Below are 25,632 nucleotides of genomic sequence, written 5' to 3' on the forward strand. Positions count from 1 at the left end.
TACCGTGCATCTCCATGGCCAATCCGAATCACCATAATTATAGGTGATTTCCTCTCCTGGACTTATGCTCTTCAAAGTGAACAAGCACAGATAGGGTTTCCCATCCACCTTTAGGTTCTTCATTGTTGCATTAGGATTAATATGGTTATCATTTACCAGTCTTCCAAGTGACCCATCCTCCTTTGCTGCATCAATGCTACAAGCATATAATACTTTACTTTATGACTGAACAGTGCACAGTGTTCTAAGTAAGTATTCGAAGTAAACAAGAGACAGATTTAGGTCACCACATTTAATAAGGCTTCAGAAAATATACAACACTTAAAGTAATACAGAATATAATTTGAAAATATGTCCATTACTTTGCTCTGATACATACCACCATAGTTTTCCATTAAAACGGAACTCAAACATGAAGACTCTAAGACTGTCATGGTAAAGCCTTTGTCTGCTCTCACATTCCTGCTTGCTTATTAGTTCACCTCTATATTCCAATAGAAATTCTCCTTTTTCAAATGATACAGTACTGAAGACACCACGGCCTATTTAAAAAAACAAAAAACAAAATGAGTAAGGCACAGTAATAAGAGTTGTAATCATGATCAGCCACACAAAGGATTTCACTCACCTTTAATAGGATTGATGTATTTAACATCCAGTCCTGCTTTATCTGTCCCTTTAGTGACATGAAATTTGGCCTCATCTTTAGGATTCATGCATCTTTTCCGGGGCATTTTCTATTTTCTGATGCAGACCTTTCTGAATTACCAACAAAAAACTGTACAGATTACCACTGTTATGATCCAATCAGGTCAAATAATGACTGCATGTTGGAATAAGATCCAACATCACAGTATAAACTGTAACTTGGCAAAGTTGGCATGGTAGTTAGTAGTGCTCACAACTGCAAAACACGTACTTTTTGCTGTTTATATTTTGACATTGGTAAACTTTTTATTGCACACAGAAAGGACAGTGTGCCAGACACTTGTACATAAGTCAAACAGTAGTTAAGCACCTCTGACTGAAAATAACAAACTGGTTGACATGTCTATAGCACGCTGCCAGAAATACACCTATATGTATATATACATCGGTATTTTTTTGTAGAAGCTTATACAGAAGATGGGGTTATATATAAAGGTAATGTTTTCAGGAACTACTCATTATCTAGTGATATCGAACATGGTTTGCCTAAACCTTGACCAAATATGTTTAAAAAAAGTTCGCTGTAACATACATAGAAAGAAATATACATATACCAGATACTTAAGTCACTAAAGTGCGCTACAGATTGAGCGAATATACCGATTAAATATATTACTAAAATTTGTTAAGAATTATCAACAGCAAAAAAACTGTAATAACTACACCTAAGCACAGTTTAATTACAATATTAAAGCCCAGCGATACGCTGAGAAGTCATGGCCTGAGTATGGCCAGCGGAGAGCAGCCTGCACGCTAGCAAAAACTGCGTGTAGGCCAGTGGCTAAATTAAAGCCTACTGGCTACATACGATAGCTTTTAATACTGCATTTCAAACTACATAAAAGTCCATTAAGTTTAATTAAAACGCACATGGAACTATCATCGGTTTTTTTTTTTTATTGAAGCCATTACTTAAGTTATTTTTATTACTTAATTCACATACCTAGTGCAACGATTGCATGAATATAATCAACTTTAACGTTAACTTAGATGGAATGGCCAGTATCATACCAAACTACATAAACATTCGCCCCACTGCCCCAGTATGTTTTCTTACCTGACAAAGATGCTTGTTCGTGCCAGTTCGGTCGAACGAAATATCCAAAATAATCTTCCCTTCTTCCACGATCCTTCTTGGACGCAAAACGTGGCGCATTCAATAACAAATCTGAAGCGTTCTATATTCTATGTCCAGTGGCCTGCGTGAATGCTGAACGCGGTATGCAAATTAGCCATGTGGTCGGAGTAGGAACAGACATGCGCGGTAAACCAGCCAATCACGAGCGAGAGCGCGAATTTCAGTTAGTGTATCGAAAATGTGTATCGAAGTGTAGTACTGCAACCAGCCTACAGCACGCGCAGTTCTATACACTCGGATACACTCAAAATCAGGTTGAGGGATTTATAAGGACTTTTAAAGAAAATTAGAGAATATGTTAATTACAACATAAGGAACGTAGAAACAGTCTCTGAATTACGGGGACCATGACTTGGTCCTTATAATTCAAAATGTCCTTGTAGTGCTGGTGAGATGTCAGGTAAATTGTCCCTCTAAATCACATAGACCAACACACACACACACACACACACATACACACACACATACACAAATACACACATACGGGTTTTTAAGTCTTAAGAGGACTTTGCCTCCCAAACCAGTTGAAACATGGTTTTAGGGGACCCACCTTTCCCTTTGCTCTAGAGAAGTGCTGTAAACATCAAAAAAATTATTTTGCTTTGCACAACACAAATATCACTTCATATTAATTCTAAAGTAAATTAAGCTCTTTACATTACCACCTGACACTATGGTAGCATATGGGAACCTCCCAAGAAACTCCCTCCTACGACGAGAACATTGTTTGTGAGGTCATACATGATTTTCCAGGACATCAAATGAACACACACACAAACATGTCCATTCACTGTGCTAGAAGGTCAGTGATGTTTTATTGGACCTCGAATATGCACAAAAACAAAAATGACTTTTTTCCTGATTAATGAAATGCAGATTACTTATGCACAAGTACTAACGTGAAATTAAAATATTAATATTAAAATAATTAATTTTTTATTATAACTTGTAACAAAAGACTTTCTGCAACTTAAGAGTGCATGACACGAGGGCAAATTCTTTACTCCCCAAAAATTTGAAATAAACAATATTTTTCTCCTTGGCATTTTTGCCTCTATAGAAAATAATATATATTCAATTAGACATGGTTTTCCTTTTTAGTGTGATCCCTCTATTTCTAACAAAATCTCTTATATTTTGTACAGTGCGCCCTGCCAGAACAGGGTCCTCAGCTGACTTGCACTGCTGACACTCTGCCATTGTTGCCAGTTTTCCTTTGGTTATATGATCTTTAAAATGTTTCAATACAGCTGTCACCTCCTGTTTTGACCACTGTGTTCGCGACTTCTTCTTTGAGGTTTTAATTGCTGCTGTAAAAACCTGGCCCACTGTCACAGAAAAAAAACAAATCAGTCAGTATTATTTAGATGCAAACACATACAAATAACTGAAGTAGTTATACATGAGATTGCTGAGAATGATAATGTTGAGCTGGGATATAATTTACTACAGTTGCATGTGTAGGGCAGTTCTTTCAGTAAAGAATGCATACAACCTGTATCGAAAAGCTAAATTTGTGTATTAATTACAAAGGATATAAAAATAGTCATTTATGAAGAATGACACCAGAATTCCTGTGCTATAATCTGTAGTAATGTTAAACTTAACATTATTCCATTTAATTAGCACACAGACATTTAAAAGTTATGTTATCCAAGGTTTAGAAAGCTGAGCTTCACAATGGTTTAAAGATGGATTCATACCCAGGTCATACCCAAATTAATTACACATATTAACTGGCTAAATAAGGCAAGAATTCAACACATAGAATATTGCAAATAAGAGAAACAGCATGAATGTCACTACATGAATGTTACTTGATGGGAGACAGAGGGAAATCCAGATTGATCCAGAGTAGCTCTCCATATGGCTCTTTTTCAGCAAAGGTCCCCCACCACTAAAACTCACTGAGAAAAATGACCTCCCTAGAGACCTGTGACAAAAGTCCTGACTCAGTTGTGTTGCTTTACTCTTATGATGATTGTACAGACTACAAATGGCTTTGGGGAACACCATTCATGTTGCCACAAGTCCCAAAAGCATCAGAATCTATGGCAACGTGTAAGATGTGCCACAACGCCAGCCAAATATACCACTTAGCAGTGGACAAACTTATAGTCTCGGTAATCAAGCTTCTTTCCATAAAAAAATCGGAATTATACTGAAAGTTACCACTGATGGAATCTGTTGAGCCTCCAGCATTATCTTCTGTAGCTGGCTGAATGCTTTGACTTTCTGTAAGAATATGGAACTGCTCAGTCAGTATACATGCAAACAATTCTAGTAGAACATGGAAGAAAAATAAACTGAATATGCTGCTAACACTGCAGAATGCATGAAAATACTTTAAAAATACCATTCAGTCTTGGTGTGCCCAAGGTAGCATCCTCTGTATCACTGTCAGGTTCAGTTCCATCACTGCCATCAGTTAAGTTGATCTCATCTTAAACAAAGAAATCAAATTGAACTAAACTGGGACAATGATGCTACAAAACATATTATGCTCATGTTTTAAAAGTATCTGAGGTGCATATAGTTAACCAATCCAGATGAATGTGCTCAGATTTCACATATTTATCATGAAAAGGACATTCAGGAAGTAGATACTGTACAAAAGCGTACCTTCAATTTCAATTTCATCGAGTGATTTGCCTTGAAAGTTAGGGAGACACCCTTTTTCCATAGCAAGCAGAAGTTTGGATATTTTTGCCAGCTGAGTTGTCGCTTCTGGAAGCCTGTAATACTCACGGTGTACACGAATATCGTGCCCCAAGAAGTCAGCAACTTGATCTAATTCATTGTTTTTCAAATTAAGAATTTGTGATAGAGTGGCCACGTGTTTGCGCAAATGTGTTGACCTGAGATGTTGTGGATTTTGAGCACCACACTGAGTTGCATAGAGCCGCAAGCAATCTTGACCTCTGTAATGACTCTGGCATTTGGGTCTAGCAAACAAGAAGCAGTTATCCTGAACCGCACACTCTGTTCTTTTATTCACCAGAAGTGTTAGGGCATCTACCATATCTGGTGTGAGGAGGACAGCAACCTTTCGACCTCTTTTACCTCTGATTTCAACTCTACTAAAATGACTACAGAGTTTCTGCTCAAATTTGGAAAGACCTACTGCAACATCTGCGTGAAGTAGTGTGTTCTCTCTTTCCTGGAAGCTTTTGAGCTGCATTTTAGAGACTTCACCGGCACGCCTACGATTGAAAATAATTACCCTTGCAAGGGTAGCTTTTGCAAGTTCTGCATAACTTTGTGATGATGATGTTTTTTTCAGGTTTTCAGATGCTGCATTGGCAGTAGTTTCCAGGTGTTTATGAAGGAGCTGAACATCATGAGTGAAAGGCAGTGTTGACGGTTTATTGAATTTTGCTTCATTCATTGTGCTTAAAGCCCTGTGTGATATTAGCTCAGACCACTTGGTGGTATATAGCTTTCTGAATGTCTCAGTTGACTTAATTAACTCTTCATCTTCTGCCATTAGACCTCTGCAGTGGATGAGCTCGCAGACCTTTTGCAATGTGTGGCCCAATTTCAATGCTAGGCTTGGCCTTTGGTAGTAGTTTTTTTCTTCGTCATGACCTGACACTTTCTTCACAGCTTCAATAACATGCTGGAAATTAGCTGGTTTTATAGCTTCCTCAAGGCTGTATATAGAGGACTCACTGCGCAATGTTATCAAAAACCTCCCAATTTCTCGAAGCTTCTGACGAATATATTCAAACTTGGTAGGGTCATTTCCATGTTTGTTGAAGAATGACTGCGCTAGCTGAAGAATGCAGAAGTCATTGCGTACAACAGAAGATATCTCATCTTCCTTCATTGCACTCAAGAGCTTCCAAACTCCTCCAGATATCTGCTGCAAAGATGTAGACTCTGCCATGGCAGCCAAACCCAACACTCTGGTCCGTCCCTGATGTTCACTTACTGAACCTGGCTTTGAGGAACATCTTCTCACATGTCGCCATAGTTCTTTACGCCCAAACATTGCTTTGCAGTACATACAATGCACAAACTGTTTTGAATCACAATCTTTGTTTGGCCTTCGTTTTACTTTAAGCAACCCATTTCCTTTCTCTAATACATTGGAATTATGCCGATAGTTCCCCTTGTTCCGAATTTTTTCTAGTAGTCTTTTGCGTTCTTTTGAGCGTTTTGGAAATGACAGTGCTTGTGCAACTTCAACTTCAGTCAAATGGGTTTTTAAATGACGAGATATTTTTGACTGTGGTTTCCCACAAATGTAACAGTAATTCTTATTTTCAGAACAAGAAATGTCTGATGATTGAAGACATTTCTCAGCTCCAGCCATGTTACCCTTTGCTCCTGCCACTGATACATCCTTATAATCTCCAGGCAAATCAAGTGCACTAGTACCACCTATTATTTCCAACTGCTGTTCACTTGTAGGTGTTTTATGGTCTTTCCTGGGCAAAGAACCACGATCTGATCTATTAATTAAAGCGTCAACTTTTGATGATCTTTTGATCTCTGAAAGGCGTTTAACTTGACTGGTACTTGAAAGTAAATCTGTCCCTTCTGCAGAACTGTCTGACTCATTGTCTGATTCTCCACTTGTCAACTCCTCCAGACAACAAAATAAATCATCCTCATTTAAACAAGACACTTCCCTGGCCTTCAAATACTGTGAACCTTTGCTTACACCTTCCTGGTTCAACTTTGTTTTCTGAGATTTGGTGCACTCTGAGGTGGCAACTTTCACGTTCTGTTCATTTGAGGAACATTTGTTTTGGACATTGTTTACATATCCTGCTGCTAACTCCACTGAACTGCACGATTCACTGTCTGAGTCTGGGACATATTCCTCATCTGAGAGTGACACTTCCTCATCAGAACTTGAAAATCCTATATCCTAGTATCAGAAAAGAGAAAATCACTATGTAGCATTTGTGAAGAGAGATGGTTCATAAGTAAAACTGTAAATATACTGTACTCACCCATGAAAGTGGTTCTTCATCATTCTTTTCAAATTTTGCAAAGCAGTTCTTGTGCCAAAATTTAGAGCACACTATAAGAGAGAAATAAATTGTACTCATATTTCAAATGCATTTAAAATAGGGACACAAATTGTGGCTAATTCCTTTAATCCACAATCAACCCCTATTAGGCCACGATTAGATAAACCCTTAACTGATAGGCATAACAAAAACACACACACAAAATACCAAAGCGTCTTTGAGTTTATGTAAAAGCACTATATAAATAAAAATGTAAAAACAAAGAATGCCCTACCTAAAAAAGTGCCAGTTTAACATTGGGTCTATGGATGATAATTACATATGTAACAATATAAAACAGTTTAGTCATAAGCGATGATTCCAGGGCTTATACACTTCCTCACAATTAGGATTCATGAAACACAAGTAATATTACCTCTCAATATTACCTCTCAATACATTGTCTCAATATTACCAAGTAATTTTGAGACAGAAAAGTAAAGTTTTTTGATGAATAGCTAATGCCAGGTCTTAACAGCAATCATGTTTGCAAATAGTGAGTTATCTTTAGGATGCTGTGAAGTAACAAATATTTGAATGGGAAGTTTGTACTCAACTACTCTACAAGACAAAGTGCACTGCAAAGAAGATAACTGGCAGTAACCTGGGTTATATAAAAAGCCTGTAGAGAGACTTCAGATATGGGGTTTTTCATTATTTGTGATAGAAAAGGTATACTGGTTTATGGTGTTAAATTAGTTAAGTATATAAACAACACATTGTTTATGCTTGTATTTGAGGGCTCATTAACCCATACAAATGTTACTCTGCACTGCACATTTTGCAATGCATGGCATAACTGTCAGATAAAGCAGCATTCCTTTTTTCATTGTTGGAGGTGTTTCTGTGTATTATTATGGTGCATTCTTGTGGTATATTCCTACTACTGTGCCTTCATATACACAAGTAAAAACATTCCTGGCTTGAATGATAAAACCTCTTCATATCACTTTGTGTTTATGGGAAATGAATCATCTAACTGAGACTGGTGATCAGACAATCTGCACTTTGGCGATCATTAATTAATTTAGTGTTAACATTCCCAATTCAAAGTCAGAGAACACAGGGCAAATGCTACCTTTACTACCTGAATTACACCTTCCAGTTTTTCTCCACCAATCCAAAATCACCTTCAAAGACACTAATCTAGCAAAGTAACAATTTGACAAATACTGCATAAGAAACACTTTAAAAAAACCTGCATAATATTACTTACTATCTTAAATACTTGCAAGGACTGTTACTGACCTTTACACCTCAGACCAATCCACTTGAGTGGCGCCACAGGTCCAAAACATGCAGAACATTTGTCCATGCTTGAAAAATTTGCATGGATGACCTCATGCTTACAGGGCTGCTGAACAAAACAAAAAGGAAATTACATTCTGAGTGGGAATTCTTAAAGGCTTTTTAAAAATGACACTAAAAATCACAATATCTCACTAGAATTCTGTAGATGGCACACCTACATGTCAAGTATAATTAAAACCTTGCATTACCTTCTCAACATTCTCATTTGGAAATGATGATCTGTGACCCCCTGTCTTGCAAAAATCAAGTTTGGTGGCTACCTTCAAAACAGATTAAATGAAGAAGTTCAGATAAACACAAAAAATAATATCTAGACCAGCAGTCAATAAAAACTGCTAGAATCATTGTCATAATTCATAATTTGGGCAGGCTTAGGACCAAGATCACTGACCTCTCAGACAATGTCAATGCATAAAACACATGCTTATGGGAACAGAAACAACTCTTGCAATTATTTGTGCCAGCTTCCATCCATTTTCCAAACCACTTATCCTACTGGGTCGCCCGGAGCCTATCCCAGAATCAATGGGCACGAGGCAGGGAACAACCCAGGATGGGGGGCCAGCCCATCGCAGCGCACATTCACACACCATTCACTCATGCTCACCTATGGGCAATTTAGCAACTCCAATTAGCCTCAGCATGTTTTTGGATGCTGTTTTTGAGGGGAAACCGGAGTACCCGGAGGAAACCCCACGACGACATGGGGAGAACATGCAAACTCCGCACACATGTGACCCAGGTGGAGACTCGAACCCGGGTAATGTAGACATGTATAGATAAATAGCAACAAATTGCAATTATCAAGCACCACTTATTTTAATGGAATATAAAGATCAAGGACTTATGTACGTGAAATGCCATATACTTCATCAATTTATCTTCAACAAAAGCAACAGTGCTAACCACTGCACCACCATACCGCCCCATGTGCCAGCTTCTTGAAGTAATATTTCTACTCATTGGAGTATATGAATAAATAAACTTAGTGAATCATTAAGGAGATATAGAGAGGTCATGAAATCGTTTACAAAAACTAGAAAACTATAACATGTAACATACAGTTCAACAGCTTCAATTAAATGGTGTCTGTACCTCCCCACTGTCCCAATTCAACTGAGAATCAGTTTGGCGTTTTGTGCTCCTACAATACACAAAGTGCAAAATAAACTAAAATAAACTAAATAAGCTAAACACAGTAGATGCTTATTCCTAAACACAGTAGATGCTTATGGTTGCTGATCTGGTGACCCATAGATAATCAGCTGAAGTTCACGTGATTGAATCAGTTGAACAATAGTACTGTAAGAATTAGGTCTTGCAGATCTATTTCTATTTTTAAATTTGTGCCACTCATCAAAAGCTATTTTAATTACAGAAAACTAAGGAATATTATATATATTCTAAGTAGCAACTAGTGGAATTAATAATTAAAGTCACTCATCAGTAATCTAGTATTCTCCATGACCATCCAGTGCATCCTTATGGCATTATTGTTGCGAACTTATTTAAAACCACTGCACAAGACCATTTATGACATGCTGAAACATTTGCACGATGCTCTTAAAACCTAATGTACATGCAAAACACTACTTTCTATAAGTAGTATATGCTCCAGTGTGGTGAACCCGCTCAAAAACACAGCAAAAGGCCATCTATGACATAAATTACAGCTTCATATAAAGAAGACCCTCGAGTCCATGTTTCTGTCAAACACTATATACACACACAACTGACAAAACTCTACGCCGAAACACATTTGCAGGGTCCTCTTAAAACCTAGTGTACCGCCAAACTAGGTTTGTGTTTACACACTTACCTCTTCTGTCTCTTCTCTTAGGACATCTGCATGCTGTCCTTCTGGCAACAACTGGACATTCGTAGTCATTCCCACATCGGTTATGTTCTAGAAACACAAATAAAAATATAATTCCATACTGCACATAGTAGTTATGCTGGAGAGAGCAGAATGTTAACAGTAAATTAAATGCTCCTACCACACATAAGCAAAACTATACAACTAAATCAGTACAAAAAAATTACATAAAACTATCATTGACAGAACTGCATTTCTAATATCTAAGCTCCTAATGCATGGCACATAATGCAAATTACCTGTTCCATTTCTTTGCTAAGTGATGAGTTATCCATCAGAGTATTGGCACAGGGGTCTCCCTCAGAAACAGCCTACAAAATAGTTTTCAGAACAATATTTCATGCAAAACACTGCTTGCTATAAGTGGTCTATGTTCCAGTGTGGTGAACCCGCTCAAAAACACAGCAAAAGGCCATCTATGACATAAATTACAGCTTCATATAAAGAAGACCCTCGAGTCCATGTTTCTGTCAAACACTATATACACACACAACTGATAAAACTCTACGCCGAAACACATTTGCAGGGTCCTCTTAAAACCTAGTGTACCGCCAAACTAGGTTTGTGTTTACACACTTACCTCTTCTGTCTCTTCTCTTAGGACATCTGCATGCTGTCCTTCTGGCAACAACTGGACATTCGTAGTCATTCCCACATCGGTTATGTTCTAGAAACACAAATAAAAATATAATTCCATACTGCACATAGTAGTTATGCTGGAGAGAGCAGAATGTTAACAGTAAATTAAATGCTCCTACCACACATAAGCAAAACTATACAACTAAATCAGTACAAAAAAATTACATAAAACTATCATTGACAGAACTGCATTTCTAATATCTAAGCTCCTAATGCATCGCACATAATGCAAATTACCTGTTCCATTTCTTTGCTAAGTGATGAGTTATCCATCAGAGTATTGGCACAGGGGTCTCCCTCAGAAACAGCCTACAAAATAGTTTTCAGAACAATATTTCATGCAAAACACTGCTTGCTATAAGTGGTCTATGTTCCAGTGTGGTGAACCCGCTCAAAAACACAGCAAAAGGCCATCTATGACATAAATTACAGCTTCATATAAAGAAGACCCCCGAGTCCATGTTTCTGTCAAACACTATATACACACACAACTGATAAAACTCTACGCCGAAACACATTTGCAGGGTCCTCTTAAAACCTAGTGTACCGCCAAACTAGGTTTGTGTTTACACACTTACCTCTTCTGTCTCTTCTCTTAGGACATCTGCATGCTGTCCTTCTGGCAACAACTGGACATTCGTAGTCATTCCCACATCGGTTATGTTCTAGAAACACAAATAAAAATATAATTCCATACTGCACATAGTAGTTATGCTGGAGAGAGCAGAATGTTAACAGTAAATTAAATGCTCCTACCACACATAAGCAAAACTATACAACTAAATCAGTACAAAAAAATTACATAAAACTATCATTGACAGAACTGCATTTCTAATATCTAAGCTCCTAATGCATGGCACATAATGCAAATTACCTGTTCCATTTCTTTGCTAAGTGATGAGTTATCCATCAGAGTATTGGCACAGGGGTCTCCCTCAGAAACAGCCTACAAAATAGTTTTCAGAACAATATTTCATGCAAAACACTGCTTGCTATAAGTGGTCTATGTTCCAGTGTGGTGAACCCGCTCAAAAACACAGCAAAAGGCCATCTATGACATAAATTACAGCTTCATATAAAGAAGACCCTCGAGTCCATGTTTCTGTCAAACACTATATACACACACAACTGATAAAACTCTACGCCGAAACACATTTGCAGGGTCCTCTTAAAACCTAGTGTACCGCCAAACTAGGTTTGTGTTTACACACTTACCTCTTCTGTCTCTTCTCTTAGGACATCTGCATGCTGTCCTTCTGGCAACAACTGGACATTCGTAGTCATTCCCACATCGGTTATGTTCTAGAAACACAAATAAAAATATAATTCCATACTGCACATAGTAGTTATGCTGGAGAGAGCAGAATGTTAACAGTAAATTAAATGCTCCTACCACACATAAGCAAAACTATACAACTAAATCAGTACAAAAAAATTACATAAAACTATCATTGACAGAACTGCATTTCTAATATCTAAGCTCCTAATGCATCGCACATAATGCAAATTACCTGTTCCATTTCTTTGCTAAGTGATGAGTTATCCATCAGAGTATTGGCACAGGGGTCTCCCTCAGAAACAGCCTACAAAATAGTTTTCAGAACAATATTTCATGCAAAACACTGCTTGCTATAAGTGGTCTATGTTCCAGTGTGGTGAACCCGCTCAAAAACACAGCAAAAGGCCATCTATGACATAAATTACAGCTTCATATAAAGAAGTCCCTCGAGTCCATGTTTCTGTCAAACACTATATACACACACAGCTGATAAAACTCTACGCCGAAACACATTTGCAGGGTCCTCTTAAAACCTAGTGTACCGCCAAACTAGGTTTGTGTTTACACACTTACCTCTTCTGTCTCTTCTCTTAGGACATCTGCATGCTGTCCTTCTGGCAACAACTGGACATTCGTAGTCATTCCCACATCGGTTATGTTCTAGAAACACAAATAAAAATATAATTCCATACTGCACATAGTAGGAATGCTGGAGAGAGCAGAATGTTAACAGTAAATTAAATGCTCCTACCACACATAAGCAAAACTATACAACTAAATCAATACAAAAAAATTACATAAAACTATCATTGACAGAACTGCATTTCTAATATCTAAGCTCCTAATGCATGGCACATAATGCAAATTACCTGTTCCATTTCTTTGCTAAGTGATGAGTTATCCATCAGAGTATTGGCACAGGGGTCTCCCTCAGAAACAGCCTACAAAATAGTTTTCAGAACAATATTTCATGCAAAACACTGCTTGCTATAAGTGGTCTATGTTCCAGTGTGGTGAACCCGCTCAAAAACACAGCAAAAGGCCATCTATGACATAAATTACAGCTTCATATAAAGAAGACCCCCGAGTCCATGTTTCTGTCAAACACTATATACACACACAACTGATAAAACTCTACGCCGAAACACATTTGCAGGGTCCTCTTAAAACCTAGTGTACCGCCAAACTAGGTTTGTGTTTACACACTTACCTCTTCTGTCTCTTCTCTTAGGACATCTGCATGCTGTCCTTCTGGCAACAACTGGACATTCGTAGTCATTCCCACATCGATTATGTTCTAGAAACACAAATAAAAATATAATTCCATACTGCACATGGTAGGAATGCTGGAGAGAGCAGAATGTTAACAGTCAATTAAATGCTCCTACCACACATAAGCAAAACTATACAACTAAATCAGTACAAAAAAAATTACATAAAACTATCATTGACAGAACTGCATTTCTAATATCTAAGCATTGTTTCACACAATGTTCAAACACAAAATCCCAGTAATCTCTGCAGTTCTCATCAACACCATATCCTCACAGACAATGCTTTTGTCAAGCACACTTTCACACGCTGATCTCCCTTTTGCAGGGACAGAGAATTACCAGCATTCTCTCTGCATATCCTCATTCAACACACATCTATATCTCCAACTACTTAAACCTAATAATCACACATACAAGAGTTTAACTGAATTACTTTCCCTGTCCTCCCTACCTCACTTGATGTGCTCTGCTCTTTTGGGTGCAGTTGGTCTTTTTCAGTAGCCACCTGTAAATATTAGTTATATATTATGATATACGATAATCATTGTCAATGAGAAAGGCTTGAGAAAAAGAATATAAACTAATGAAAATACTTTTAATCACTTAAGTAACATATCTGGATTTCACCCTTCTTTTGCAGAAGGATGATTATTTCTAAATGGTTCTTTCATGTCTAAATACCTTGCATCTCCATGGCCAGTCAGAGTCACCGTAGTTATATGTAATTTCTTCTCCAGGACTAATGCTTCTGGTTGCGAATAAACATAGATGGGGCTTTCCTGATATGGTGATTTTTTTCATTTTGCTGTTTGGGCTAACATGGTCATCATTCACCAGTCTCCCAAGGGAGCCATCGTCTCGGGCAGCATCAATGCTGTATCACATAAAGTGAAAAGTCAGAAAAACTACCATATTCTAGTAAATATCAGAGCACTAAAGACATTTAAAAATGAGTATGTCAGCAGTCACCAAAGGCTTATATTATGTTAAAGAACATGCAATGTCATACGTACCAAAACAATTTTCCATTGAAATAAAATTCAAACATGAACACTTTGAGGGCATCATGATATATTTTCTGTCTACTTTCACATTCATGCCTGCTGATGAGTTGCCCTCTGTATTCCAGAAGAAAATCTCCCCTCTCAAAATGGAATCTGCTGTATACCCCACGGCCTACAAGAGATAGCAAACACTAGATTAAGATCAGCCTCGAATGCTCCTGCACGATGATCCCTGTTAACAATAAGCACCATAACATTAATACACAAAAAAACCCTGGATAAAATCAAATATTCGTACACAAACTTTAAATTTACCTTTATATGAATTTATATATTTCACATAAAGTCCATCTTTGTCTTTACATGCAGATATAAAATATGCAGCCTCTTGTTTTGGAGAAAGTTTTCTACTTCTCAACTTCGAAGAAGCCATCTCCTCCTGTGAAGAATGATTGATGTTTATTCATATATTCAGTTTATATTATTTAGTTTATGTTTTAAGCAGATATTTAATGCATGACATCCCTTTTATTCTACAAATGTAATTCAGTAAGAACGAATGACTAATAAAGTTTGTTGGGAAATCGAATTTACCAAATGAATTCTGGATATGAGCTAACCTAAAGAGCACAGATACAGCCATACTATCCTAAGGACTTATCGCACGACACCGAATCATCCTCGGTGCAATATTTACACAATGAAATCGCTTTATCTGCACTTAATGACTACATAGTGTTCACCTTTGAAACAGAATACGATCGACAATCTGGTATTTATTGTAAATTTCTAAGCAATGCAGATAATGCTTCCGTATTAACAGGGATTAGGAATGTGTAGGCAGTGCCGGTGCACGTATTCGTCACGTAGAGTTCGGTACATCACTTCGGTACACCAGCACTGGAGAGTGTATAATCGGCGAGACCAAGACAGTCTCCCGGCTCCGTTATACCCAACTCGGTTGCTGGAAACATATCCGACATGCTAACTGATTTGAGACGACATCATCCAAGTGTATGTGCGACCAGAGAAAGGCAGAAACAACCTCCGCAAGTTATTCTCCGTATGGCATTTAAGCAGCTCTGCCAGAAAATTCTAACCTGGCATAAAAATTATCGCTACGTAACTGCGGCCATACTCGGAAGTAGGCGACAATTGGATTGTGTTTTCCCTGCTGTAAAGAAATTGCACCGAACCACGAATCCAAAACCGAAGTTTTTCATTATAGTTATGATGTTTTATTTTAGATGTTTTTATTTATTTTACATATTTATTTTTACAATGTGCGAATAAAAGTCTCTTGGGTTTTGTTAATCAGACACGTCGACAGATTTTAATCTTATAAATGAGTTGGTGGTCTCAGTATTAAAAATAAATAATTTAAAAACATATTCTGTTTTCCCTGCTGTACCGAAATTTCACCGAACCATGAATCCAAAACCGAAGTTTGTATCGAACCGTGCATTTTATGTATGGGTACACCCCTTGGAATTTGCATTTAACTCCAGCAATTTGAAAAGAAAACTTAGTCTATTATTCTATTATAAAAACAATTTTCTTACCTGATTACAGTCTGTTCCACGACTTGGATATTACAGGATATTGTAGTGTCCTCTTAGTCTCCTGCTGAAGTCCACCGATAGAAACGAGGATTCGCAGTGAATGACATACCTCTCAGCCAATCACAACCTTAGATGGCTAGTCCAGAACTAGCCAATCAGCAGCCGTAAATCTTAACGCAAGTGTTATTCTGGTGTTTCTCCGGCTCCAGCCTACAGAGGGCGCGATGCTGAATGAAGAGTTTACACTGTGTGAACTGGTTTTCGTGGTTTTGTGGTGTAAGAGGACTTGGCCCGAAAGTTTGCAGGGGGGGTTTTCTAACTTAGATAAATGCATCTGTATTACAGGAATTATGAGGACACCGTCCCTGTCCTCATAATCCCAAATGTCCCGATAATGTCGGCACGTAATCAGGTGAAAAGTCCTGATAAATCATAAAAACCAACGCATACATACATTCATACACACACACACACACACACACATATATATATATATATATATATATATATATATATATATATATATATATATATACATAAATGAAATGTCATGTTTGTACTTCACTTTAACTTGTTCCCATATCCTGCATGATTGTGCTTCTATTTGATTTGTAATTATGACAATAAAAGAATAATGAAACACTGGAAACGTAACACTCTCAGGCTGCCTGCCCTGCATGCGCAGCTGGGCCAGTTACGCGGCTGCAGATAAGAGGTCAGGTGTGTTCCTCTGTCAGACTCTGCCCCCCCAGGCCCTGTCAGCTCTCAGGCTGCCTGCCCTACATGCGCAGCTGAGCCAGTTACGCGGCTGCAGATAAGAGGTCAGGTGTGTTCCTCTGCCAGACTCTGCCCCCCCAGGCTCTGTCAGCTCTCAGGCTGCCTGCCCTACATGCGCAGCTGGGCCAGTTACGCGGCTGCAGATAAGAGGTCAGGTGTGTTCCTCTGCCAGACTCTGCCCCACCAGGCCCTGTCAGCTCTCAGGCTGCCTGCCCTACATGCGCAGCTGGGCCAGTTATGCGGCTGCAGATAAGAGGTCAGGTGTGTTCCTCTGTCAGACTCTGCCCCCCCAGGCCCTGTCAGCTCTCAGGCTGCCTGCCCTACATGCGCAGCTGGGCCAGTTACGCGGCTGCAGATAAGAGGTCAGGTGTGTTCCTCTGTCAGACTCTGCCCCCCCAGGCCCTGTCAGCTCTCAGGCTGCCTGCCCTACATGCGCAGCTGGGCCAGTTACGCGGCTGCAGATAAGAGGTCAGGTGTGTTCCTCTGCCAGACTCTGCCCCCTCAGGCCCTGTCAGCTCTCAGGCTGCCTGCCCTACATGCGCAGCTGGGCCAGTTACGCGGCTGCAGATAAGAGGTCAGGTGTGTTCCTCTGCCAGACTCTGCCCCACCAGGCCCTGTCAGCTCTTAGGCTGCCTGCCCTGCATGCGCAGCTTCCCTCACTGCTGCTGGCTGACAGATAAAACGTGATCCTTGAAGCGGTTAGTATTCTGTAATACAGTAGAACATTCTAGAGGGAGTGGCGCACGCTGATGACATCATACACATTATGTCCACTGGGATGGAAAACAGGTGCAGGATGATGACATTTAATGTTTCGTCATATTTAGGCAGGAGTATCGCCCCAGCTACTGGGGGCCCGGGGACCAGCTGGTACAAAATCAGGGGGGCAGGGATGTGGGCAACAAGCTGATAGCCCCCCCCCCAGTCTGACGCTCCCTGCTCACCCGCGAGTCCCAGGCCGGTGCGGCCGTGGGCCAGTCGCTCACAGAGCAGGCGACTCCATTGATAAGCAAAGCAGAGCCTTATCGAGGGGTGGGGTAGCGGGGGGGTGATTCACTGTTTGCCGGTTGCATAGGAAGCTGTGTGATCACTCTGGCGGGGGGGTCTAGCCCTGTAGGTGCTGAAGGACAGATTCAGCCCATTAGCCCTGCAGGTGCTGAATTTAACCAACAAGCTATTTAACCAGTTTCTTCACTGAGGATTGTGAATCAGATGCTGGTATTTAGCTCTGCTAATCAAGTGAATGACTCTAAATGTCACTGGGTACAAAGGGCTGCATAGAAAACTGTCCTTCCTGCCTGCTGTGTCTCTGTGTGCTGGAGCCTGATGTCACTGGTTCTCTTCTGCTGTCATGAGAGAATCAGGAAGCCGCCCCAGTGAATAAAGCTTAACATGGCAGATACATCTTTCCAAACTACAACCCCAATTCCAAAAATGTTGGGACGTTCTGCAAATTGTAAATAAAAACAGAATGCAATGATATGGAAATCTCATAAACCTATATTTTATTCATAACAGAACACAGAATACATATCAAATGTTTAAACTGAGAAAATGTATCATTTTAAGGAAAAAATAAGGTGATTTTGAATGTCGCAGCAGCAACATGTCTCTAAAAAGTTGGGACAAGGCCATGTTTACCACAGTGTGGCATCTCCTCTTCTTTTAACAACAGTCTGTAAATGTCTGGGCACTGAGGAGATCAGTTGTTTGAGTTTTGGGAGAGGAATGTTGTCCCATTCTTGTCTGATACAGGATTCTAGTTGCTCAACTGTCCTAGATCTTCTGTGTCATATTTTTCGTTTTATGATGCACCAAATGTTCTCCATGGCTGAAAGATCTGGACCCCTGGCAGGCCAGTTCAGTACCGGGACCCTTCTTCTACGAATCCATCATGTTGTAATTGATGCAGTGTGTGGTTTGGCATTGTCATGTGGGAAAATGCAAGGTCTTCCCTGAAAGAGACGTCGTCTGGATGGGAGCATCTGTTGCTCTAGAACCTGGACATACCTTTCAGCATTGATGGTGTCTTTCCAGATATTCAGGCTGCCCCTGCCATATGTACTAATGCACCCCCACACCATCAGAGATGCTGGCTTTTGAACTGAGTGCTGATAACACGCTGGGTGGTCCTTCTCCTCTTTAGTCCGGATGACATGGTGTCCCTGGTTTCCAAAAAGAATTTCAAATTTAGATTCGACTGACCACAGAACAGTTTTCCACTCAGCCGCAGTCCATTTTAAATGAGCTTTGGCCCAGAGACGACGTCGGTGATTCTGGATCATCTTCATATACGGCTTCTTCTTTGGATGATAGAGTTTTAACTGGCATCTGTGCATGGCAGCGTGAATTGTGTTCACTGACGATGTTCGTGGGAAATATTCCTGAGCCTATTTAGTGATTCCATTACAGAATCATGCCTGTTTGTGATGCAGTGCTGCCTAAGGGCCAAAATATCACAGGCATCTAGTCTGGTTTTTCACAGAGATTTCTCCAGATTCTCAGAATCATTTGATTACATTATGTGCTGTAGATGATGAAATATTCAACCTCTTTGCAGTTTTATACTGAGGAACTTCTTTCTTTAAATTGCTCCACTATTTGTCAGTGCAGTATTAGGGGGATTGTGACCCTCTGCCCTTCTTTACTTCAGAGAGACACTACAACTCTAAGATGCTCTTTTTATACCCAGTCATGTTACTCACCTGTTGCCAATTAACATAATTATTTGCAAATTGTTCCTCCAGCTGTTGGGTTTTTGTACCACTAACTTTTCCAGCCTCCTATTGCCCCTGTCCCAACGTTTTTAAGATGAGTTGCTGTCAAGAAATTTTAAATCAGCCAATATTTTTCATGAAATAGCGAAATTTCTCAGTTTAAACATTTGATATGTTTTCTATACTTTGTTGTGAATAAAATACAGGTTTATGAGATTTCCATATCATTGCATTCTGTTTTTATTTACAATTTGCACAATGTCCCAACTTTTTGGAATAGGTGTTGTAATATGACAGAATGTTATTCTTTATCTGCAGTAACAGCAATTTTAATGGGGAACTTTTCAGTATTTCTATTACATTTGTTTAGATGAATTGAGGTCTTTATGATTCTGCCTAATTCACAGAGACCAAATGGAAGATTGCAGTTCAGATCTACATGATAAATCGGGTTTATCATCCATATTGAAGGTTTGTATTTATTTCTGATATATTTTCTTGGCTGTTATATGAATTAGCTTATATTTTATACAGCTGTATAATAAGAAATTCATCATATTAAAGGAAATATGTTTTAAATTATGATTCACAAGTGAAACTCTGAAAATGTTTGGTGTAAGTAGCAATAATTAACTGTGACTGTTTATTTTAGTCACTAGAGGAAAAAGCCATGAAGTTCCTAAAGGACGAACTGAAGACGTTTGTGAGGCACCTAGATCAGAATTACCCAGAATGCTCTGAGCCTCAGCTGGAGGAGGACAATGACCTGGACTGTGATGGTCAGATGCAGAAGACCAGTGGTAGAGAGGGAGCTCTGAAGATCATGCTGTACATCCTGAGGACCATGAAGCAAAATGATCTTGCTGACATGCTGGAGAACAGTAAGAGTTTAATAACATTATGTACATGTACAATATTGTGCAAAAGTCTTAGGCAGCCAGAGAAAAGGATGTTTAAATGGTCTTCATGTTGGTGTAGAACTACTATAATATGTATGTCAAAGTGTGTTTGCCATTTCAGAACCTATCCCAACATCACCCTAATACTTGCAGAAATCGTGCAGTATATCCACGAATTTTTTTACTTGACCACTATCACACCTCTTGTGGCTGATGAATATCTCATTGAGTTTTTAAACTAATTTAATTAATTAATGAAGTGAGCTGGTGGTGAAATTTAACAAATACATGGACTGGCTGTGGTGCCCCTGAGGAGAGGTTTGGGAAATGAAAAGGGGTTTTGTGTTTTTTTTGGTTCTGAGCAGATATACACTTACTACCCAGATAAATGGCTTTAAACATTTCCTTTGGCTGCCTAAGGCTTATTCACGGTCCTGTATGTGGTGTTCCAGTAAAATACGCATGATAGAACTTTCAGTTTCACATTCACAGTCACAGGGAAATATCTGGATATGTATGTGTAAAAAAGTATGTTTTTTGAAAATATTCTTCCTCTCATACTGGTCAGGATCACGGTGAGAATTAGTGCATTTTCCTCTCATTTATTTTCAGGACAGCTCATGCTACAGGAAATCAAATGTAAACTTAAGAAACAATTTGAGTGTGTATTTGAAGGGAAAGCTAAGGAAGGACAGCCAACACTTCTCAGTGAGATTTACACAGAACTCTACATAACTGAAGGTGGGACTGGAGCAGTCAATGATGAACATGAAGTGAGACAGATTGAAACAGCATCCAAGAAAAGGCAAACAGAAGATACTACAGTCAAGTGCAATGATATATTTAAACCCTCATGTGGGCGTGAGACACCTATCAGAACTGTACTCACTAAAGGGGTGGCAGGTATCGGGAAAACAGTCTCTGTACAGAAATTTATTGTCGACTGGGCAGAAGGAAAAGCAAACCAGGATGTTCACTTCATATTTGCTCTTCCTTTCCGGGACCTGAATTTGATTAAGGGTGAATACAGTCTGATTAAACTGCTTCACCACTTTGTCCCAGAACTGAAATCATTTCAATCCACTGAGCTGTTTAGGTACAAAGTCTTGTTCATCTTTGATGGTCTGGATGAGTGTCGCCTTCCTCTGGATTTTCAGAACAATGAGAGCTGGTTTGATGTAACAAAGAAATCATCACTGGATGTGCTGTTGACTAACCTCATTAAGGGGAATCTACTCCCATCCGCTCTCCTCTGGATAACCTCCCGGCCAGCAGCAGCCAATCAGATACCTCCTGAGTGTGTCCACCAGGTGACAGAGATACGAGGGTTCAATGATGCCCAGAAGGAGGAGTATTTCAAGAATAGATTTAATGATCAGAGCCTGGCCAGCAGGATTATCACACATGTGAAATCATCAAGGAGCCTCTTCATCATGTGCCACATACCTGTGTTCTGCTGGATTTCAGCCACTGTGCTTAAGAGGCTTTTTAGTGAGACTTACAGGGGAGAAATTCCAAGGACTCTGACTGAAATGTACACACACTTCCTGATCTTTCAGACAAGTTTAAAAAATGACAAGTATATGAAAAACCATGAAACTAAGCTTAAGGAATACAGCAAGGAATTCCTTTTAAAACTTGGTAAACTTGCTTTTGACAACCTTGAGAAAGGCAATCTCATATTTTATGAGCAAGATCTGTCAGAGAATGGCATTGATGTCACTGAAACTTCAGTTTACTCTGGAGTGTGCACAGAAGTCTTTAAAGAGGAGTATGGGTTGTACCAGGAGAAGGTGTACTGCTTTGTGCATCTGAGCATCCAGGAGTATCTCGCTGCTTTATATGTGTTTCTGTCAAACTCATCAGCTGACCTGCTGACGACTGCAGTGGATCAGGCATTAGAGAGCAAGAATGGACACTTGGACCTCTACCTCCGCTTCCTCCTGGGCCTCTCAACAGACTCCAGTAAGACTCTGTTACAAAGGCTACTGGGACAGAGAGCAATCAGCTCACGTACCATTAAGGAAACAGCCCAATACATCAAGAAGAAAATAAAGGATAATTTATCTCCAGAGAGGACCATCAACCTGTTCCACTGTCTGACTGAGCTGGGTGACAATTCTCTAGTAGAGGAAGTCCAAAGATACCTGAATTCAGGAAACATTTCAGCAAATTACCTCTTACCTGCACAGTACTCAGCTCTGGCCTTTCTGATGCTGATGTCAGATGAAGAGCTGGATGTGTTTGACCTGAAGAAATACATCAGATCAGATAAACAGCACTGCAGGCTGCTGCCTGTGGTCAAGCACTCCAGGACGGCTCTGTAAGTGACGTGGGGATGGGAAATCATGTCTGGTCTGGCAGTAATATATGAATATTGTTTGAAATGTGTAATATATATTATATATTTCTCCTCATAGATTAATAAGTGGGTTTTATTTTGATAATCACAGCTATAGCTGTTTGTGTAGCAGTAGCTAATCTTGACCACAGCCTTTATAATGACTGAAGGTAGTGATGTCACTTTTTGTTTGTTACTACGTTTCCATTCCCATCCAGTCTGCCTTCTGATCACAGCACAGCATCCTAACCTGCTATAGAAACAGTGAGGGCTCTTTATCCACAGGGTGTACAAGTGGTATGTGAGTGTTATTGTCAGCAGTGTGTTCATGTGATGGAGCCCAGAGCTGGGAGCTTCCGTATGACTGCTGTCTCTGGCTGCTCACTGGCGCCCTCTGCTGGCCTCAGCTGCACCTGGCTGAGGATGTAACGACACATCTAGTCTGGCAGAAATAGATAAACAGTGTTTAAAATATAAAATGAATATGTATATATGTAATTTTTTCTCCTCTTTTATCAGCAAGGTTTCTTTTTAATCTAGTTTATATTAACTGAAGGCAGTGATGTAGTAAAAACAAAAAAGACAATATTTCCACGACCATCCTTTGTGTAACAAATACAGATACAGATACAGCATCATACAGAATGGTCCGGTTTTCATTAATAGTGGGAAAACCACTCATATTCGTTTCAGTTCTGGATGCTGTAGGAAACATTTCTGTAAATACTGGGTGTGGTTCGTGACTCTTTGGGTTTGGACTCTGTGTCCATGAGCGGAAGGATGCTGGTTCAGATCTCTTGGTCGGCAGAGTGATGTCATCACTGGGTCCTTGAGCTGCAGGGGTGCTGGATGCTGGCCAATCTTGCACTGCAACCCCCAAACTTTCTCTCACCTGTATATGTGTCTGTGTGTCTCTTGGAGAGCAAGATGGGAGGGGCGAAAAGACAATTTCCCCATGGGGGTGAATGAAGTATCATTATTCATAAATCATTCAAACAAACAAACATTTTTTCTAAAAGCCTATTTTCACAGGACTGATAGCTCTTCAATTATGATAATAATAATAATAATAATAATAATAATAATAATAATAATAATAATAATACATTTTATTTATAAAGCCCTTTACATCACAAGATCTCAAAGGGCTACAAGTTAAAATAAAAGAGACAAAATAAACAGTTTAAAAGTAAACAATTTTAAAACTCTAAGTGGAGGAACCAAAGGTTTTGTTAAAAAGAAATGTCTTTAGATGCTTTTTAAAGCAGTCAGTGGGTTGTGGTGCCCTCAGGAAGTCAGGGAGGGCATTCCATAGGCTTGGAGCAGCAGCACAGAAAGCCCTCCCATCTATCTCCCATAGTCTTCAGATTGGTTCTTGGTTTGTGGAGGAGGTTTGCCTGCGTAGAACAGAGGGAACGTATTGCGCGTTGTGGGTTGATAAGTTCTTTGAGGTGGGGGGGGGAGGCATGTCCATGGACGCATTGGTGTGTAAGAAGCAGAACCTTATACTCAATCCTGGCGGAGACGGGAAGCCAATGAAGTGAGTGGAGAATGGGAGTGATGTGCTCATGTTTTCGCACTTTCATCAGGATCCTAGCTGCAGAGTTTTGAATGTATTGGAGCCTCTGCAGGCTCTTGCTAGGTATCCCAAAGAGAAGTGCATTACAGTAGTCCAGTCTTGAGGAGATAAAGGCATGGACCAGCTTTTCGGCATCAGATAGGGAGAGAATGGGGCGGAGTTTGGAAATGTTCCGGAGATGGTAGAAGGAGGTCTTGCAGAGGTGGTTGATATGGGATTCAAAGGTGAGTTGGGGATCCATTTCTACGCCAAGATTTGTGACTGTTGATGAGAGAAAGATATTGGAGCTAGAGAAGATGATACTGGTTATGGGTGATGATTTTATCTGGTGAGGGGTGCCGACCAGAATGGCCTCGGTTTTGGAGCTGTTGAGTTGAAGGAAATTGTGATCCATCCAAACCTTTATCTCCTCCAGACAGAGGTGAGTTGAGACGGGGATGATGGGGATGATGAGAGTGGCGTTGCAGCTGTGGCATTTACATAAAGCTGTGTATCGTCGGCGTAGCAGTGAAAGGAAAATCCATGGCGGCTGATGACCTGACCGAGCGGAGAAAGGTAGAGAATGAAGAGCATGGGGCCAAGAACTGACCCCTGGGGAATGCCACAGGAGACTGTGTGTGGCTTTGAGGTGGAGTCACCCATAGCAAGGTACTCTATCCGGTTTGTGAGGTATGATTGGAACCAGCTGAGGGCAACGTCAGTGAGTCCAAAGGTGGAATGTAGCCGATTAAATAAGATGTCATGGTCAATCGTATCAAATGCAGCAGATATGTCCAGGAGAATAAGCAAGGAGGAAGAGCCAGCATCGGATGACATCAGGAGATCATTTGTGACTCTTACGAGTGCAGTTTCTGTGCTGTGATTAGTGTATTGTTGATTAGGGCTGAGTGATGAGTAAAAATAAAATGTGTATGTGCCATTTAGTTTAAAAATATTGCAATAAATAATCATTTTGAGTCCCCCCCCCAAACACTGAATGCAATTTCAGTTGCATACCTTAACCAGACTGAAAGGGGGAGCCCATCCTACAGGGGGCAGCAGGGGGCAGCAGAGGAAGCCCTAACCCTAATCAGATTCAAAGGGGGTGCCCATCCTCCAGGGGGCAGCAGAGGAAGCCCTAACCCTAACCAGACTCAAAGGGGGAGCCCATCCTCCAGGGGGCAGTAGAGGAAGTCAAATGATCAAGATGGCAAAGTCCTAATTCACATGATCTCAATCTTAACTTTTCAGTCACAAAGTGGGGGGGCATGGAGGTGATAACAAGCGCTGGAGCTGCTTCAGATGGGAGGGCGAACAGTAGTACAGCAGCAGGGTAAACAGGGAAGATGTCACAGGCAGAAGGGTGAGCAGGCCGGAAGGACTCACAGGTAGTGGAGACGTTGCAGGTAGCAGAGTAGGCAGGATATCTTGAAAATTTGGGGTCTCCAGGCAGCACAGCCCAGGGGGAGTAGGAGAAATAAAATGTGCAATTAGCCAAAGTAGGGGAGAGTAGAGACAGTGCAAA

The 25,632-nt window shown here is 40.0% G+C and overlaps 3 protein-coding genes across 19 annotated transcripts in view; 1 reads left to right on the forward strand and 2 right to left on the reverse strand.

The window, feature by feature from the left end:
* The window catches only part of LOC125723030 (NACHT, LRR and PYD domains-containing protein 3-like), a 325,815-nt gene that overhangs the window by 26,910 nt on the left and 273,273 nt on the right, over positions 1-25,632 (forward strand). For all 11 annotated transcript variants that reach the window (XM_048999426.1, XM_048999427.1, XM_048999429.1 and 8 more), the window contains 3 exons: positions 19,717-19,780; positions 19,962-20,190; positions 20,821-22,531. In XM_048999426.1, the coding sequence (XP_048855383.1) occupies positions 19,717-19,780; positions 19,962-20,190; positions 20,821-22,531 (2,004 nt within the window). The remainder of the gene's footprint in view (positions 1-19,716; positions 19,781-19,961; positions 20,191-20,820; positions 22,532-25,632) is intronic.
* Positions 2,629-9,496, reverse strand: LOC125723034 (uncharacterized). Of its 7 annotated transcripts, none has more exons than XM_048999444.1 (8): positions 9,277-9,496; positions 8,370-8,441; positions 8,119-8,224; positions 6,811-6,881; positions 4,469-6,725; positions 4,203-4,289; positions 4,019-4,081; positions 2,629-3,174 (listed from the first exon to the last, which is right to left on the reverse strand). In XM_048999444.1, exons 3-8 carry the CDS (start codon positions 8,183-8,185, stop codon positions 2,921-2,923), a joined length of 2,799 nt encoding a protein of 932 aa, XP_048855401.1. In that variant the 5' UTR covers positions 8,186-8,224; positions 8,370-8,441; positions 9,277-9,496; the 3' UTR covers positions 2,629-2,920. The 7 variants fall into 7 exon arrangements, 6 of the variants coding, with proteins under 6 accessions (XP_048855401.1, XP_048855399.1, XP_048855402.1 ...); XM_048999442.1 differs by having other exon boundaries at positions 8,119-8,227; XM_048999445.1 differs by lacking the exon at positions 9,277-9,496 and having other exon boundaries at positions 2,629-3,779; positions 8,119-8,227; positions 8,370-8,900.
* LOC125723070 (histone-lysine N-methyltransferase set-1-like) lies at positions 12,145-16,052 on the reverse strand. The gene is made up of 7 exons (XM_048999515.1): positions 15,816-16,052; positions 14,569-14,692; positions 14,263-14,425; positions 13,931-14,123; positions 13,701-13,754; positions 12,549-12,635; positions 12,145-12,279 (listed from the first exon to the last, which is right to left on the reverse strand). The coding sequence occupies exons 2-7, from the start codon at positions 14,684-14,686 to the stop codon at positions 12,172-12,174; spliced, it is 723 nt and encodes a 240-aa protein (XP_048855472.1). The 5' UTR covers positions 14,687-14,692; positions 15,816-16,052; the 3' UTR covers positions 12,145-12,171.

This window comes from Brienomyrus brachyistius, unplaced genomic scaffold, assembly GCF_023856365.1.
Source record: "Brienomyrus brachyistius isolate T26 unplaced genomic scaffold, BBRACH_0.4 scaffold45, whole genome shotgun sequence".
NCBI lineage: Eukaryota > Metazoa > Chordata > Actinopteri > Osteoglossiformes > Mormyridae > Brienomyrus > Brienomyrus brachyistius.

What these genes read in the sequence shown, in the direction of transcription:
- LOC125723034 (XM_048999444.1), bottom strand. Translation starts at nt 8,185, where the DNA reads ATGGACAAATGTTCTGCATGTTTTGGACCTGTGGCGCCACTCAAGTGG. An exon ending in ATGAAGAACCACTTTCATGG is followed by an intron (nt 6,726 to 6,810) that starts GTGAGTACAGTA and finishes TTCTGATACTAG; the next exon opens with GATATAGGATTTTCAAGTTC. An exon ending in GGGCACACCAAGACTGAATG is followed by an intron (nt 4,082 to 4,202) that starts GTATTTTTAAAG and finishes ATATTCTTACAG; the next exon opens with AAAGTCAAAGCATTCAGCCA.
- LOC125723070 (XM_048999515.1), bottom strand. Translation starts at nt 14,686, where the DNA reads ATGGCTTCTTCGAAGTTGAGAAGTAGAAAACTTTCTCCAAAACAAGAG. An exon ending in ATATATAAATTCATATAAAG is followed by an intron (nt 14,426 to 14,568) that starts GTAAATTTAAAG and finishes TATCTCTTGTAG; the next exon opens with GCCGTGGGGTATACAGCAGA. An exon ending in TTCAATGGAAAATTGTTTTG is followed by an intron (nt 14,124 to 14,262) that starts GTACGTATGACA and finishes TATGTGATACAG; the next exon opens with CATTGATGCTGCCCGAGACG.